Source organism: Oncorhynchus kisutch, unplaced genomic scaffold (assembly GCF_002021735.2).
Source record: "Oncorhynchus kisutch isolate 150728-3 unplaced genomic scaffold, Okis_V2 scaffold4060, whole genome shotgun sequence".
Lineage (NCBI taxonomy): Eukaryota > Metazoa > Chordata > Actinopteri > Salmoniformes > Salmonidae > Oncorhynchus > Oncorhynchus kisutch.
This window is the reverse complement of record NW_022266005.1, coordinates 83,371-101,618: the sequence shown is the minus strand read 5'-3', so window position 1 is coordinate 101,618 and position 18,248 is coordinate 83,371. Positions and strand designations below refer to the sequence as shown.

Sequence of the window (18,248 nt, the reverse complement as noted above, 5' to 3'; positions counted from 1 at the left end):
CTATAACTGCCTCAACTCTCCTGGGAAAGCTTTCCACTAGATGTTGGAACATTGCTGTTATAACAGCCTCCACTCTTCTGGGAAGGCTTTCCACTAGATGTTGGAACATTGCTGCAGGGGGGACTTGCTTCCATTCAGCCACAAGATCATTAGTGAGGTCGGTCACTGATGTTGGGCGATTAGGGCTGGCTCACAGTCCGCATTCTAATTCATCCCAAAGGTGTTCGATGGGGTTGATGCCAGAGCTCCATGCAGGCCAGTCAAGTTCTTCCACACTGATATCGACAAACCATTTTTTTATGGACCTCGCTTTGTGCACGGGAGGATTGTCATGCTGGAAGCACAGAAGCGTCTAGAATGTCATTGCATGCTGTAGCGTAATTCATCACTCCAGAGAACGCATTTCCACTACTCCAGAGTCCAATGGCAGCGAGCTTTACAGCTCTCCAGCCGACGCTTGGCATTGTGCATGGTGATCTTAGGCTTGTGTGCGGCTGCTCAGCCATGGAAACCCATTTCATTGAACTCCCGAGGAACAGTTCATATGCTGACGTTGCTTCCAGAGACAGTTTGTAACTTGGTAGTGAACGGTCCCGTTCTGTGAGCTTGTGTGGTCTACCACTTCCTGGTTGAGACGTTGTTACTCCTAGACATTTCAACTTCACAATAACAGCACTTACAGTTGACCGGGGAAGCTCTAGCGGGGCATAAATTTGATGAACTGACCTACGAAAGTGCCACGTTGAAAGTCACTGAGCTCTTCAGTAAGGCCATTCCACTGCCATGTTTGTCTATGAAGATTGCATGGCTGTGTGCATATCTGTCAGCAACAGGTGTGGCTGAAATATCAGAATCCACTAATTTTAAGGGTTGTCCACATACTTTTGTACAGTGCAATCGGAGTGTATTTAAAACCTGTCACTTTTCCACATTTTCTTACGTTATAACCTTATTCTAAAATGATTAAATTCAAATATTTCCTTATAAATCTACACACAATACCGCATAACGACAAAGCGAAAACAGGTTTTTAGATATTTTTGCTAATTTATAAAAAATATAAAAAAACAGACACCTTATTTACGTAAGTATTCAGACCCATTGCTATGAGACTTGAAATTGAGCTCAGGTGCATCCTGTTTCCATTGATCATCCTTGAGATGTTTCTACAACTTAATTGGAGTCCTCCTGTGCTAAATACAATTAATTGGACATGATTTGGAAAGGCATACACCTGTCTATATAGGGTCCCACAGTTGACATTGCATGTCAGAGCAAAAACCAAGCCATGAGGTCAAAGGAATTGTCCGTAGCGTTCCGAGACAGGATTGTGTTGAGGCACAGATCTGGGGAAGGGTACTAAAAAATGTCTGCAGCATTGAAGGTCCCCAAGAACACAGTGGCCTCCATCATTCTTGGAAGAAGTTTGGAACCACCAAGACACTTTCTAGAGCTGGCCACCCAGCCACACTGAGCAATCGGGGGAGAAGGGCCTTGGTCAGGGAGGAGACCAAGAACCCGATGGTCACTCTGACAGAGCTCCAGAGTTTCTCTGTGGAGATGGGAGAACATTCCAGAAGGACAACCACCTATGCAGAACTCCAACAAACAGGCCTTTATGGTAGAGTGGCCAGACGGAAGCAACTCCTCAGTAAAAGGCACATGACAGTCCACTTGGAGTTTGCCAAAAGGCACCTAAAGGACACTCAGACCTTGAGAAACAATATTCTCTGGTCTGATGATCTACAGAGAAGATTGAGAAGATATGCAGAGAAGAAAGGGGAGAAACTCCCCAAATACAGGTGTGCCACGATTGTAGCCTCATACCCATGAGGTGCCAAAGGTGCTTCAACAAAGTACTGAGTAAAGGGTCTGAATACTTATGTAAAGAATTCTGACAGACAGACAGACAGACAGACAGGCAGACAGACAGACAGACAGACAGACACAGAGAGACAGACCGAGACAGAGAGAGACAGAGAGAGACAGACAGACTTTTTCGTAGGCTGGGGTATCTCCACTAACAAGACATGTGGAAGAACATTTATTGCCTGGCTGTGTGTGGAACAATGCTCCCCACTGTGGATGACCAGCTCCACCAGACACGCATCAGGAATCCAACTCCAAACCCTCAATGGGGCTATTGTAGATTCCAGCCCAGTAAAGCAAATAAGAAAAAATAAGAGCATACCAGTAGCAAGTAAAGTACTCCAGGGAGAATTGATTTGCATAATTAATGGAAAATTGGCATCCAACTGTACCCCAGTGGATGATACTGAGTTACACTCAAAGACCCATGTCAAATCAAGGAATGTACCTTCCTCCTCAGCGACAGCTAATTAGCAACACAAACTATTTCAGTCTGGTAGCTGTCAAACTATTTTGATGCAAAAACAACATCTTGCATTTTCAAGGATGAACAAAAGATTTGTTAATTTACAAAAGACATGACTGATACGGTGATGTAAGACTGTAAATACCATCAATTCCTACCAGAATAGATTACAATGTTGTTGCTGTCTCTATAATGATGTTGCTGTCTCTATAATGTTGTTGCTGTCTGTATAATGTTGTTGCTGTCTGTATAATGTTGTTGCTGTCTCTATAATGTTGTTGCTGTCTCTATAATGTTGTTTCTGTCTCTATAATGTTGTTTCTGTCTCTGTAATGTTGTTGCTGTCTCTATAATGTTGTTGCTGTCTCTATAATTTTGTTGCTGTCTCTATAATGTTGTTGCTGTCTCTGTAATGTTGTTGCTGTCTCTATAATGTTGTTGCTGTCTGTGTGCATTGATCATTTGTATAGTATTGTGTGTGAACCCAAGGAAGAGTAGTTGTTGCTCCAGCTGAAGGGGATCCAAATGAACAAGTTTGTTAGACTGAGGCATATATAACAACTTATCATGGACACATCTATTTCATTCTGGTCTCATTGTCACCCATTCTACCTCTTTCTCCTTATCTTACTCCTCTGCGAGTGCATGACATGAAGAGCGCACAACACGTGTCTTTCCAATTCCCATCAAGTGGCATAAAATTGTGCAGGCACACGATTCTGAAATTACCCTTTACATTTCTCATTGGAATAATAATCTTCATTTCTCAGAACAAGAATAGACTGACAAGTTTCAGAAGAAAGTCTTTGTTTCTGGACATTTTGAGCCTGTAATCGAACCCACAAATGCTGATGCTCCAGATACTCAACTAGTCTAAAGAAGGCCAGTTTTATTGCTTCCTTAATCAAACCAACAGTTTTCAGCTGTGCTAACATAATTGCAAAAGGGTTTTCTAATGATCAATTAGCCTTTTAAAATGATAAACTTGGATTAGCTAACACAACGTGCCATTGGAACACATGAGTGATGGTTGCTGATAATGGGCCTCTGTACGCCTATGTAGATATTCCATGAAAAATCAGCCGTTTCCAGCTACAATAGTCATTTACAACATGAACAATGTCTACACTGTATTTCTGATCAATTTGATGTTATTTTAATGGACAAAATGTTTTGCCTTTCTTTCAAAAACAAGGACATTTCTAAGTGACCCCTAACCTTTGAACGGTAGTGTACACAGGCAGCCCGATTCAGATTTTTTTTTCACTAATTTGTCTTCTTGTAACCAATCAGATGAGCTATTTTTCCAATAACAACGCCTGCCATGGAAGTTTCCCAGTGATCTTACTAACACATTCACTATTTTTTTGTACACAATTAACAAGTTAGTTAGTTACAAACATGTTACTGTCAGAGTATTTAGCAAACGACAAGTCTATTACAATACTTGAGGGCAAATAAATCCGATTTGATCCGAAGTCACATGGCCAGGAATCAGATTTGCATCTGTTTTCAAACCAAGTATTAATTTGGTTTGAACCTGGCTTGAAAATATCTGATTCCATGTGCTTTTTGGCTGTTTAGACTGCAGGAAAAAATTATATTCAAATTTGATATGCAAAAAACTGGAGTGGAGTCAAAGAGTTCAAGTGGAGAACTAGCTTTCATAACCACCAGCTTTCTGTACAATTATTATCAAGGGCTTTGTTTTCCTGTGCCAGACTAAGATGGCGTTATCCAACAACATTTGATTGGTCTGGAAAGGCCTTTTCAAATTGAAGGAAATACTGTCCACGGGTTGTTCCACAAAATGAGTCCCGTTTTTAAATGTGTCCTTCATTTTAAAGTCAGCCCTATTATGTGAATTTAATTATGGTGAAACTATAACTTTTCAAATATTTTTTGTAAAGAAACATTGACCATCTAATAGTAAAATCATAGCATAAAAGCAGGTTCTACTATTTTGGTCATTTTGTGGTGTTTAGTGGTGGAAAACTGAGTGGGTCGAGCACAACACCTCAACCTTGTTACCAGTGGCTTCATGACAATTGTAGGCACAAAGTCACGTTCCCCCTCAGATTTGTGCTTTTTTTCCCACTGATGTTAAATTAATTACTAAATGTAATTTGCCCATGTTATATCAAAACTATTTATAAAAAAGATATGTCAGTTGTATTTTGCGGAAGTGGGCACTGACTGGACCAGGAAAACAGAACCTTGTTGAGTTGTGATATGTCCCAGTGTGGCAGTTGTACTAAACTCCAAAGGCATAAAAGTTCATTAAAGAATCAATGTGTATTATAAATTACAATTGAGGTATGCTTAGAGAACCTGTGCATAAAAATACACCTTTTTATGATTATGGCTCTAGATTTCAGGGCAAGGCTGTTTCAGGTGTTAAAAAATGCGAAATTCTCAAATTTCCAGAAGTGGGGAGGAGGGCAGACTACCCCTTGCTAAAGGGAACCTCTTGAGTATGTTGTGGAGGACTGTCATTAAAATTACTTCACGGGAATCTGGTAATTATGTTTGTAGTGTAGCTAGCCGCTGAATGGCTCTAAATTCACAGTCGGCATGCAGTCAAAGCATGCATTTCAGGAATCAATTAAGCAATTAATCCTGGTCCATGGTTAAAATACTTAGCCATTTAAAAATACATTTTTTAAGGAAAACACTACGTTTTTGCTATAGCCCTCTCTTGCTTTCATGCGATTTAAAGGTGAGCTTGTCCTAGGTGTCGGACTCGAGGACTGTCGCTATCCATACGAGCGCTGCGACTGGTTGCCCAAAATTCTGGGGCGGGGCTTAGTGAAGACTCAATTGCCTCTTGCACACAACAAGCTTCCATTCCCCGTCACAAGGGAATTTATGACTGAATTAACAACCCTGTTATGGTCAAACCTTACTTTATTTGGCACTAAATATGCACTTACTATAGTCCTTTTTTTATTTGATATGGGAAAACATGTTTTTATTACATTGAACATGTGTGGCAGCTCTTCTTGACAGAAGTTTTAACATTTGGTGAAATCACTACCCACAATTGACTAATTTCGTGGATAAGACTCACAACTGTTATAGTCTGTGAACTGAATAAACTTCTCACTGAGCCTTGAAAACATTATAAACTAATGGTACTCATTGTCAAGTATTCAAGTTTAATTATGTTTCTCTGAACAAATACTTTCCTAAAAGAAGTGCACTTAAATTATAGTTAGATTAGGCTCATCAGAATATATTGTTGCATTCTAAAAGAAGAGCACTTTAATCATATTATTTAGTTTTTCTGAACAAATACTTTTCTACAAGGAGAGCACTTAGATTATATGATTTAGTTCAATTAGGTTTGTATAAATGTTTTTTAAAAGAAGTGGTCTTCCTATACATTTATATGTATAAATAAATGTATGATTGGAGCATAAATCCACACAATTTTACATCCATTAGTAAACACAGCCTACGGGTTGAGAGAATGGACGAGAGAGAAAGAGAGAATATACACAGAGAGAGGGGGATGATTGAGAGAACAAGAGCGCTTTCACTTTTGTTTTGAGAATGTAGACAAAAATAATTACCTTGATTTACTCTAAGGTGTGGAGAAAGATAGGGAATTTATAGTTTTATAGTTTTAGTTTTATGTTCAGTAGGCTCCCTATGGCAAGCTATAACTTGATTGATTGTAATCTCATTTGAGTAGGCCTACTTACAATTCTCTGCATTCAAGTCTATCAAACACATGTGAAATATTTTGTCTTCAATGGGACTCCCTGTTAAAATAAAGTAAAATAAATAAATGCATAATTGGTAGCTGGGTCAGTAGCTTCTCTGCATTTAAGTCTATCAAACACATGTGAAATATTTTGTCTTCAATGGGACTCCCTGTTAAAATAAAGTAAAATAAATAAATGCATAATTGGTAGCTGGGTCAGTTCAACTGTGCCTACCATAATTTGCTTATTACCTTGGTAGGCCTGAGATTTCTTCAACTGCAGGGACAACAACTTTTTCATAGTTAGCCGAATTTATTTTTCTTCTATAATTTCCATAAAAATGTCTATACTTCTATAATGTCCATACTGTAGCGCCCTCGTCCGGTCCACACAGAAAGTATGTGCCCGAAATACGAGGCTCACTGGGCTGCGCGAGCTCAGCTGACGGTTTTCAGGACAGGGTACAAGAAACGGAACGTCTCGTGAAACAGAAAATGGGCGAAGGACGGTCTATGTTAATGTCTTATTGGCAGTGAAACATGTTGACATGAAACATGAAAATGAATTATAAATGTTGCGTAATATGTATTTATATTATTATTTGCACACAGAGTGATCAACATTACCATAATCACCAAATTAATAACACTATGTTCTTGAGTATGTGTCCTGTTTATTGTGTTTTACTTGAATGCAAATCCTTGTAATGCATGGTGGATGTAAACATGGTTATGTGTTACGCCGTCACCAAAACAGGTTACCTACACTTTATGCATTCATATATATATATATTTTTTTTATAAAACACTGCACTATGATGAATTGTCAGTAAAAAAATATATATCTGCAGAAGTTTAACTCTAACAGTTTCTGCGAAATTGGTGTTAAGTGAAAGAGTACACGGTTGCATTTTACGCATACTTTACACTGGGTTTTTAAACCCATTTATTTATCAAAATGATGTATATACTTTACTCTGTCCGCTCAGATACAGACTCACGTATAAACAGGCGCAAAGTAATAACTACAGACTCTCTCTCATACGATCTATGCATTCTCCCCTCAGACCGATGCGTAATTGCATGACGCACCGGGGAGGAGTGTGATCGGCATCGCCTATATATACCCAGTCCCGCTCGCTTCAAACTCAGCAAAGTAGCAGCGCTTACAAAGAGGCAGGATCCCCCAAAAGCAAGTAGAGCTTTCATTCAGCATCTCGTTCTCCTACCAAAGACATTTGTCGGTACGCAAAGCTCGCAATTATGATTAAAAAAATATCTCCTTCCGAGAACGAGTTTAACATCCCGGCCAAAAACTGCCACAGGATGGTGATTCTAGGATCCACAAAAGTTGGCAAGACGGCCATCATCTCTCGGTTTCTGAATAAAAAAGTCGACGACCAGTACACGCCGACCATAGAGGACTTTCATAGGAAATTATACAGCATTCGGGGAGATGCGTACCAGTTGGACATTCTGGACACCTCTGGAAACCATCCCTTCCCCGCTATGAGGAGACTCTCTATCCTTACTGGTAAGCTTAACTGTGAACGAATGAAACAGACAAATGTCTTTATGTAAAACTGAATCCGAATATTAAGCTTCATTCTGCAAATCACTTTCAATGAGAATAATATTGAAATTTAGCTTCACTAAAATGCATGCTTATGCGTAACGCAAAACTTGTGCTGTGCATTATGGAAAGTACATTGACTTTTGAGCTGTGATATTAATGTTCCTTCCATTTCTCTCTCCGTAGGTGATGTTTTTATATTGGTGTTTAGTCTGGATAACAGAGACTCCTTCCAAGAGGTCCAGCGCCTGAAGCGTCAAATTTACGAAACCAAGTCCTGCCTGAAAAACAAAACCAAGGAGAACGTAGATGTCCCGATAGTTATCTGCGGGAACAAGTGTGACCGGGAGTTTAACCGGGAGGTTCAGAATGAGGAGATTGAGAAACTGGTGGCTGGTGATGAACAGTGTGCCTACTATGAGATCTCTGCAAAACGGAACACTAATGTCGAACAGATGTTTCAGACTCTTTTTACCATGGCTAAACTGCCCAACGAGATGAGCCCGGACTCTCACCGTAAAGTTTCCTTACAGTTTTGCGAAGTACTGCAAAACAGCAGAAGAAAATCTTTCAGAAATAAGAAATTCAAAGACGGCGAGGCATACGGGATTGTGGAGCCGTTCGCGCGCCGACCAAGCGTGCACAGTGACTTAATGTATATCAAAGAGAAAGCTACTGGCTGCAGCCAGGGAAAAGAGAAAGACAGATGCACCATCTGCTAAGGACTCACTTGACAATGCACATGGAGACATGTTACGAGATGTTCTATACAGCGATGGAGATGATACCCGTCAGGCCAGTGTGCTGAGTCTGGGATAAGGAAGCACGCCAAGACGCAGTGACAGCCAGGGGTGTTTGTCCCAAACCACGCGAGAAGGCATGGTCATTGTCAGATATTTCTCTGTGGAGTCAGGGTGATCAAATGTGATATGGCTTCAGAGAACCTCTTGTGTTCTTGTTACTATAGCTACATCCTGTAAAATGACTGGAGAATGTAGCCTACAGTGGGATGGCATTTGTTTACATTTAATTTTTTCACAAGGAACTGAACTTGAATGTTAATTGCATACTTAACACATGAATCCTTATTCTTATGTCATCGTTTACTTTTTACAAAAAAGAAACATGGAGAAAATAAAATGATCCATTTGAAACGTATATCCATCCCTATGTCTGTCATCCTTTTGAACATCGGTAAAGCACATTCCCTTTCAGTGACACTTATACCATTAGCTAAACAAGTAGCCTGTACCTCATTTATGAATTACATACTAAAGGGCACTTATACCACTAGCTAACAAGTAGCCTGTGCCTCATTTATGAATGACATACTAAAGAGCACTTATACCACTAGCTAACAAGTAGCCTGTACCTCATTTATGAATTACATACTAAAGGGCACTTATACCATTAGCTAAACAAGTAGCCTGTAACTAATTTATGAATTACATACTAAAGGGCACTTATACCATTAGCTAAACAAGTAGCCTGTAACTAATTTATGAATTACATACTAAAGGGCACTTATACCATTAGCTAAACAAGTAGCCTGTACCTAATTTATGAAATACACACTTTCCCGAGAAGAGTTAGGCATATGGTAGCTAGCAGATTGATGTTTCCATTTAGGCCAACAAGCTTATAACATGTAATTCATGAAAGATAACAGCGCACTTAAGGTGGCCGATGCTACAATCTTACTAAGAAACTGAGTAAAGACAAGTCACAAGAAATTAAAACAAAGGTTTAATTTTAGGCCTACTGCATTGACAATCTGCAGCACGCAATCTGAAGAGCACACCAACAAAACCATTACATCAAATAATCATTCACTGCATATACAAACTTGAGAGGGCATTATAATTCAGTATGGATAATACATTTTTTACAAAGTAGAAATGGGACAGTTTACAATACAACAAGATAAAGCCTGAAGGTAGTGTTATAGTGAAATAAAATGTTTTCTGGTGGTTTTGACACACGGGATGAGTTCAAGTTATACTGCATGAGCTGTTAGGTTGGAAAGGCAAATGAGAACACGGAGCCAAGAGATGGAATCCCCAAAAAGAATCCATATAAACAAGATAATTTCTCACGATTTCAAATGGATGGTAATTTTCTCAGTCCTCTAAATATAAAAATATATAATTTTCAGTACATGTGTGTTCCTCTCCAAGTGTCTCCTGAATTCAGTTAGTTTCTTTAGTACTGTCAAAAATCCCTCACGACGCTTTGGGAACCTCAAACATACACAAACTCTTGTATTTCTGCAGTAGCTGATTCTTGGTGCGGACTTGCTCCCGCAGCGTCTCTAGTTCATGCTGCTGCTCCGACAGGCTCATGTCAATTCCGGGCATGGCTCCGATCTGCTCGCGCGCTTCCTGAATCCTTGTCTTAAACTTGACCAGTTCTTGATGGACATCTTGACTATCTTTGTCCATGCTTTCGACATAGATGGACAAAAACGTACACGTTGGTTATAATTTAACCAAATTGTTGCTGCTTCTCAAGATTAGACTATTGAACTGCAACTAGCAAACGGGCTAACGTTAGCGTCATAACACGTTCTACCAAACCAGGACAAATATATGCATAAACTCTCCCCGGTAATAAACACACTATAGAAATACATGTCAAATTAAAGACTTACCATTTTATAATGTCATGAACCAAAGGGAGAAAAGAGCAATCATCGTTCTCACTTCCTTGCTTTGGTTGATTCGTCGCCATCCCGGTCGATGCGAATTGACTGGCGCCTACAATTTACATCATCAACCAGTGGCAACCATAGACTTATATAGACATCGCATCATTGTACAGTATCTGTCCCATTATGGCATCTGTGAGAGCACTGAAAATATTATCGGTATACTGACAATGTATGTCTCTCCGCCCTAACAATGGGATCCCTTTCTTTGGATTGGTAAATATATTTCATTATTGTAATAATTTTCTAAATATTCAATGAGGGTTGTTGACGTCAGCTGCCTGTATTCAATAGAGAGAGATGCTATGCTACTAGCCTCATGCTATGAATATGCATAGCCATCTCGAGACAACTCCTATTTAAAGTGCTTTTTTTTCTCAAAGTTGACGTGATGTCAGGTGTCATACTTATATCAGTACACCCGTAACAACTTATGCATTATAAAACTTCTATTAGATCAAATTAACTTCACGTAACAAATAACCCATTAATTCTCAATAAATTTGACACTCATTGTCATTGACCTCCATACAAAAATACCTTGCTTGATGGGCAAAACAACAAAAAAACGCCACCTGCTGGAGGGAGACAGATTTTTCTCAGAGTTGGGCCTCTCTCTTCCTCTTCCTCTCGGAGCATGGGCAGTGCCATTTAGGCCATCTCCATTTTGAAGTAGTCAATTTTCTTCTACTATTTCTCTGAGTTGGAAAACAAACTGAAAAGGTGCATACTGCCACCTAGAGTGTGTTGTTTGAACAGCTATAAAGCCAATGTTGCCGGGTTTACTGTGACCTGCAGTTATTGAATGTTTCATCAAAAGTATAATTCATTGGCTACCTCCTAATGATCTAGATGGAATTATAGGATCCTCAATTCCTTAACCAATATGAATTCCCACCCAGTTGACTACTTCAAAATAGTGAAAGTCCTCAATGGAATTGGCTATGCTAAAATCAGAGTCCTCTATCTGTCTCTATGGGGCACCCGTAAGAGAGACAAAAAGTTAGCTAAGCAAATAACTTTAGATGAGAAGAATGATTTATTTTAAATAACTTTAAAATACATTTAAAATCTAAAGTCCTAATTGTATTATTATTTTGGTTTGTTGTTAACGTTTACTTGGCATAATAACCAGAGGTGGAATAATATTTGTGACTTGATGACTGTAACTGTTTCCTGTAAAATTGTTAAAGCTTTCATGTTTAAATAGTAAGGGCAACTGAGACATTTTGTCACTCGAGCAACAGAAAACAATTTGCACAGTTGCAACATCATCACATAATGTTCAACATGTAAATCTAGAAACACCATAGTCAGGTTCTGCTTTATACTACTTATAATACATTTTTTTAAATAAATGCATGGACTGATGGTGACATAACATCCTTTTTACGGATTTGGTTTTGTGATAGGTAGACTGACAGGGACAGTCAGCTACAACTAGGTCCTGTATCTCAGTTGGTAATGTTGGCATCACTAAGATTGTGGGTTCAACATTAGCAAGGACTACAGGACATTACAATGAAGACTATATAATGACTATCCTGTCAGTCACCGGAAAAAATATTACAAAGTGGCATACATTATATGCATCTGTGGTATGGTAACAGGTAGCCTAGCGGCTTAGAGTGTTGGGCTAGTGACCGGAAGGTCACTGGTTTTAATTCCCAAACTGACTAGGTGAAAAATCTGTTGATGTGCCCTTGAGCCAGGCACAACCCTAATTGCTCAGGTAAGTAACTCTGGATAAGAGTGCTCTAAATGTTTACGTAAAATGTCTTACTAGTACTGAGCTAGCATAGCTTAACTGTTAACGAGTTAGTGTCCACTATGAACCTGGACTAAAACGGACCAATAAGAGCGGTCCTCTGCACAACCTCCAAGCCTTTCCAAACACTGGGTGACATAACACACAATTGCTGCACGGTCTCCCCGACTGAGCAAACACGAGACTGTTTAATTAAATGTGCAGGATGAGTTAGCATGTGGCTAACTGGCTATATCTACATAGGCTAATGCAATGCAGTGCAGTCAGGCGCTATTGTTTACAGTTTGTGTTGGTGTCAATGCTATATCCAGCTCAATACTATATCCACGTATCCAGGCCAATGCCATATCCAGGTGTGCACATAGGCCTAGTAAACCCAAAGGTCACTGATTGTAGTGGTTGCGCCACTATACGTCTTTCCCCCTGGAGGGTTCTGGTCCAGCATGGATGAGAGGAGGAGGAAGGAGTGGGTAGAAGGGAAATCGTGGTGGAAGAGTGGGTCATGCGCTCACTTGCCCATTGTAGTTTCCTGCTTAGGCCTATAGATGAGTTAGCTGACAAACTCAAGAAAACGATGAGTGCGATTCAATGGGGCAGAAGCCCGGGTGTTGTTATGATTCTCGATGGCCAGATAGCTAGCAAGTATTGCTAATAAGCTGTAGACAGGTTGTTATTACCAGGTTATGATGAGGTCTTAACTATGACCAGTAGGATACATAATATAGCACATAATATTGTGGTCACAATTATGACCAACTGGTCATATGGTGGTCAGAAAATATATGTCATACTCTGTTCAGTAAAAATACATAAAATAAACGTCCTTTTTCAACCAGTTTGCGACCAGAATAAGACGTCATAAAAATATGTCATACCACAAGCTGCAGACCTTACAAAGCATTTGAGTCCTCAAGCATCAGCCACTGATTACCTTCAGCTGTTAGACTCCGCTTATGGCACAGTTGAAGATGGAGACGAGCTATTTGCCAAATACATGGGCACCCTGCAAAACAACGGTGAGAAGCCGTCCAGCTGCTTGCAAAGGTTACGGGTTACCCTGAGCACGGCCATGAAAAGAGGCGGTGTTCCAGCTGATGAACTCGATCGTCATCTTCTGAGGTAGTTCTGCCGAGGTTGCTGGGACAACGCTCTGATAACGGACCTCCAGCTGGAACAGAAGAAAAGCAAACCACCTTCATTTACTGAATTGTTGCTCCTCCTTCGCATTGAAGAGGATAAGCATGAAGCAAAAGTAACAACACCTTGGTGCTGCTAAGCCTCTCTCTCTGGTGCCTCCAAGCATTGTGTAATGTCTCACCTGCAGCAAGCATGTCTTAGTCCTTCCTCTGAGAATACCAGTGAAACTGAGCATTTACAAAAACAGCTGAACTCAAAAGTCAGCTCACAAACCTCAAGACACAAAATAAACCCCCCCCCCAAAAGACCTACCATCAAAGACCTACTAGCTCCTAGTGAAGCCAACACAAAACAAAATAACGGGAAGCCTGTGAAGCAGCCAAGTTCAAGCCACAAGCCTAACAGCGAGTCCAGGCCTTGGTGTTGCTTTCAGTGCGGTGAAGATGGCCACATCACAGCAACCTGTGAAGGTGAATCCAACCCCTCATTGGTTGCAGCTAAAGATAAACAGCTTAGAGAAAGACAGCTCCAGTGGGAAGCACAAAATTCCTCTTCAGAGACCGAACAGTTAAACTGAGGCCAGCTCCTGTTGAGGGACAAACAGGAGCATCGGAAACCAAACCGGATGTAACCAGAACGCTCCGCGCTAATGAGGACACAGTCAAAATTCCCAAAGGGTTAGTTGGTACCAAGAGCACAGCACAAGTTACTATTGCTGGAAAGGAAACAAACTGTCTCTTGGACACAGGTTCACAAGTTAGCACGGTCCCCTATCATTCTATGAGAAACATCTATCAAGCCAAGCAATCAACCCATTGAATAGTCTACTGGAAGAAGAGGGTGCTAATGGGCAGGAAGTTCCTTGCCTGGGCTATGTAGAGATCACCATAACTTTCCCAAAATAATTTGTAGGGACTGACATTGACGTCCAAACCTCAGCATTGGTCATACCTAATCTCCGTGCTCAAGAACAGGTGCTGATTGGCATCAACACCCTTGACATTCTCTACTCTGATTATTCTCAGCTGAAATGCGACAATCACCAGCCGTTACTTCATGGGTACCGAGCAGTGTTAAAAATCCTTGAGCTCAGAGGTGAAAAAGCAGTCAACAATAACCTAGGATTGGTGAGACTTCAGGGTGGAATGCAGAGGTGGTTCCTGCAAATCAGACAGTTGTTTCCAGGGGTCAGTCCCACTGTGAGAAATGGGCCCTCATTGAGCCTCCGATCTCCTCCTTGCCTGGAGCGATTATGGTGTCCAGGAAGTTGATCACCCATCCTACGAGGCAAAACTACAAGTTAACAGTTGTTCTGAGAAATGCCATCCAGTGGGTAAAGAAACACACTGTTTCTACATCTGAGTCTACAGACAAACTGAAAGAGCAAGCTGAAACCTCCAGCTTAAGCTTCATCTTTGAAGGTTCTCCTCTGTCTGCTGAATGGAGAGAACAAATCACAAATAAACTGTTAAGGGATTTTTTGATGAATAATGACTAAATGATGTATACATTTAACGTAGAACAGAATTCTACCCTGTCTTTCTAGTAGTGTTAAATCATGTTTGTTCATTAGGAAGGAGTTATGTAGCATAGATCTAGGAAGAAAGGAATGTATGTGGGTGTAGAAAGAGAATGAAGAGGGGCATTAACCTATGTTTGAACCGACCTGGCTGTAAATCTGGAGAGATAAGATAGGACAGGGAGAGCCCCTCCAGAGCTCTAGTATCTAGGGGAGACTGGAACTGTCAGCTGAGTGGTTATAAACTGTGGTGAGACTCATGAGAATATCCCTATGTTGGTGTGTATGTATGTGCGTAGGTTAGCATGTTATAAAAGGAACGTATTTGTGTATGCATGGGAGAGCTCTCGCAAAAAAACTTGGTCTGATCAATTGTGAGCTGGGAATTCTGTCTGTTTTATTTAAGACCAGAACTTTACAACCTCTGGGTATCAGACAGATAAAGATAATTGGAATTTATGAACATTGATTACAAAATTACTGAACATAAACTGAACTCAATGCCTGAGGTGTTTTCTCAGAATGATCTCGATTTTGGCCACACTAGCAAAGTAAAGCAACACATCACGCTTCATGATGAGACCCCCTTCAAGCAGAGAGTGCAAGACCCATTCACCCACAAGATATCGATGCAGTCCACAAACATCTGCAAGAGCTGCTAAATTCAGGAGTTATGTGTGAATCATGTTATATGTGAATCAAAGTATCCCTTCTCATCTCCAATTGTGGTTGTGAGAAGAAGAACAGTGATATAAGGTTCATTGATTACCACAAACTCAATCTGCAAACCATCAAGGATGCATACACCCTTCCAAACCTGGAGGAGACTTTCTCTGCCCTAACTGGTTCTAAGTGGTTCTCTGTTCTCTGTTCTTGATCTAAAATCAGGATACTATCAAATTGAAATGGAGTCGTCGGACAAACAAAAGACAGCGTTTGTGTGCCCATTAGGGTTTTGGGAATTCAATAGTATGCCACAAGGGATCACAAATGCACCAAGCCCATTTCGATGGCTAATGGAGCGCTGTATGGGTGACATTAACCTGAACTAGGTTCTTGTTTTCATTGACGTAATCATTTTCTCAGAGTCCCTTGAAGAACACAAAAGCAGGCTGTTTAAAGTTCTTCAACATTTCAGGGAGTACGGGCTGTATCTGTGCAGTATCTAGGCCATGTCGGGTCAGAGAATGGAGTTGAAACTGACCCTGAAAAGATTGAAACGATAAAAACCTGGCCATATCCAAAAACCCTCCAAGAGCTGCGGTCATTCCTTGGGTTCTCTGGTTATTACCGGAGGTTCATCCAGGACTACTCTAGTATTGTCAAGCCTTTAAACAACCTTACCTCTGGATATCCCCCATGACACAAGGGGAACAGGAAGAAAGAGAAAAGTAGTGAGTATCACAACCCTAAGGAGCCATTTGGAAACCGATGGACACCCATCTGTGAGCAGGCATTTGACACAGTCATTGAAAACCTCACCTCAGCCTCTGTCCTGGGCTTTTCCAACCCCAAGCTCCCCTAGATCCTACACACAGATGCAAGTACTTTGGGTTTGGGTGCTGCTCTATATCAGGAACAAGACGGGCAGAAGAGAGCAATAGCGTTCACTAGCAGAGGATTGACCTCTAGTGAATCGAAGAATTCCTAGCACTTAAAAATGGGCAGTTACAGAAAAGTACAGTGACTAGCTGTATGGGGAGGAATTCACAGTCGTAACTGATCGTAATCCACTGACGTACATCTTGACTTCTGCCAAACTAGACACCATAAGCCACAGGTGGTTGTCTGCTCTCTCCACCTACTCATTCAAGCTGCAGTACCGTGCGGGCAAGCAAAACCGAGATGCCGATGCACCTTCAAGACGTCCTCATAGCCAGCTTTCAGACTATTTCTTCTCTCAGAAAGAGCAGGAAAGAATCTATCAGTTTACTCTCCATCATCTGGAAGAATCTGAATTCCAAAACAAAGTCCACAAAGATGTAATCAAAGCAGTCTGTGATCGACACTCTGTTCACTACACTGACCTTGAAAAGAGCTGCTCTACGATCTTGCTGGTTGAGTCTCCTGCCTTCCACTCCAGTGCAATACCAGATGCTTTCCAGGAAGAGGAACATCAAGATGGGTTTCCAGCCATTCCTCATTTGTCAGAGAAGGAGCTGATGGAAAAACAAAGAGCTGACGCCAGCATCAGAGAGGTCGTCACTCAGTTGGAAACGGGAGAAACCTCCTCCCACTGTTAGAGCCGAGTTTCCAGGACTGCCTCTGTTGCTGCGTGAGTGGAACCGGTTAGAGCTAAAGAATGGTGTTCTTTACAGGAGAAGGCAGGAAGGAGTCAAAACTATTTTTCAATTAGTGCTTCCAGAAGAGCTGAGAGCAGTTGCATTGAAAAGTCAGCATGATGATATGGGTATCGAGCGCATGATGGATCTCATACGATCCCGGTTCTATTGGCCCAAGATGTCAATGTCTGTGGAGGAGAAGATTAAGACCTGTGTGCGATGTAAAACCGTCTCAAAGAAAGCTGCACCTCTAGTTAGCATTAAGACCAGCAGGCCTTTGGAGCTAGTATGCATGGACATCCTTTCTTTGGAGCCTGATCGTAGTAACACAAAGGATATACTGATAATTACAGATCATTTTACCAGTGGCCATAACGACTCCCAACTAGAAAGCCCTCACTGTTGCAAAGTCTCTCTGGGACCACTTCATTGTGCATTACGTTTTCCCTGAGCGTCTCCATAGGTACCAAGGTCCTGATTTTGAATCACGAACAGTCAAAGAGCTGTGGGAGATTGTTCTCACTTTCTTAATTCTAGCAATGCCATATCGTCCAAGAGGAAATCCTGTCGAGCGTTTTAACAGGACGCTACTCCAGATGCTTGGTACTCTGAGCATGCATGACAAAACTCACTGGCGTGATTTCGTTAAACCACGTGTACATGCATACAACTGCATGAAGAATGAAGTGTCCCGCTACACTCCATATGAACTCATGTTCTGGAGACAACATAGACTACCAGCTGACATAGCCTTCAATGTACTTGTTAATGACCAGAAGAAATTGCATTCACAGTATGTGCAAGATTTGAAGAGTCACCTGGAAGAAAGCTACAGGACAGTCACCCAGAACGCTCTCAAAACAGCTGAACGAAACAAACCCAGATTTGACAGGCATGTATCAGAGTCCACCCTTGACGTTGGTGACAGATTTCTTGTGATACATGTTAAACTGAGAGGGAAACACAAGTTGGCTGATAAGTGGGAAACTGACATTTAACTAAATGTGCATGATTAGCATGATCACTAACGTTTGCTATTTCAATTGATGTTTATTGATAAGCACAGTCACTCACATTTGATTTCCATCTCATAGTGGTTTATGTCAGTATTTGTGAATTGCTTGGTGTTTTTCTGTGGATTCATGTTTCATCATAGACAAGAGTTAACTGTTTTCCCTGACATGTCTGAAAGTGCTGGAGAGGCAAATAACACAAGGG

The 18,248-nt window shown here is 40.9% G+C and overlaps 2 protein-coding genes across 2 annotated transcripts; one reads left to right on the top strand and one right to left on the bottom strand.

Moving 5' to 3' along the window:
* The first annotated feature begins 7,209 nt into the window (after positions 1-7,209).
* LOC116373662 (dexamethasone-induced Ras-related protein 1-like) lies at positions 7,210-8,775 on the top strand. The gene is made up of 2 exons (XM_031822068.1): positions 7,210-7,578; positions 7,804-8,775. Exons 1-2 carry the CDS (start codon positions 7,308-7,310, stop codon positions 8,337-8,339), a joined length of 807 nt encoding a protein of 268 aa, XP_031677928.1. The 5' UTR covers positions 7,210-7,307; the 3' UTR covers positions 8,340-8,775.
* A 565-nt stretch (positions 8,776-9,340) lies between these two features.
* Positions 9,341-10,403, bottom strand: LOC109876535 (mediator of RNA polymerase II transcription subunit 9). Its single transcript, XM_020468942.2, has 2 exons — positions 10,268-10,403; positions 9,341-10,059 (listed from the first exon to the last, which is right to left on the bottom strand). The coding sequence occupies exons 1-2, from the start codon at positions 10,345-10,347 to the stop codon at positions 9,840-9,842; spliced, it is 300 nt and encodes a 99-aa protein (XP_020324531.2). The 5' UTR covers positions 10,348-10,403; the 3' UTR covers positions 9,341-9,839.
* Positions 10,404-18,248: the final 7,845 nt, after the last annotated feature.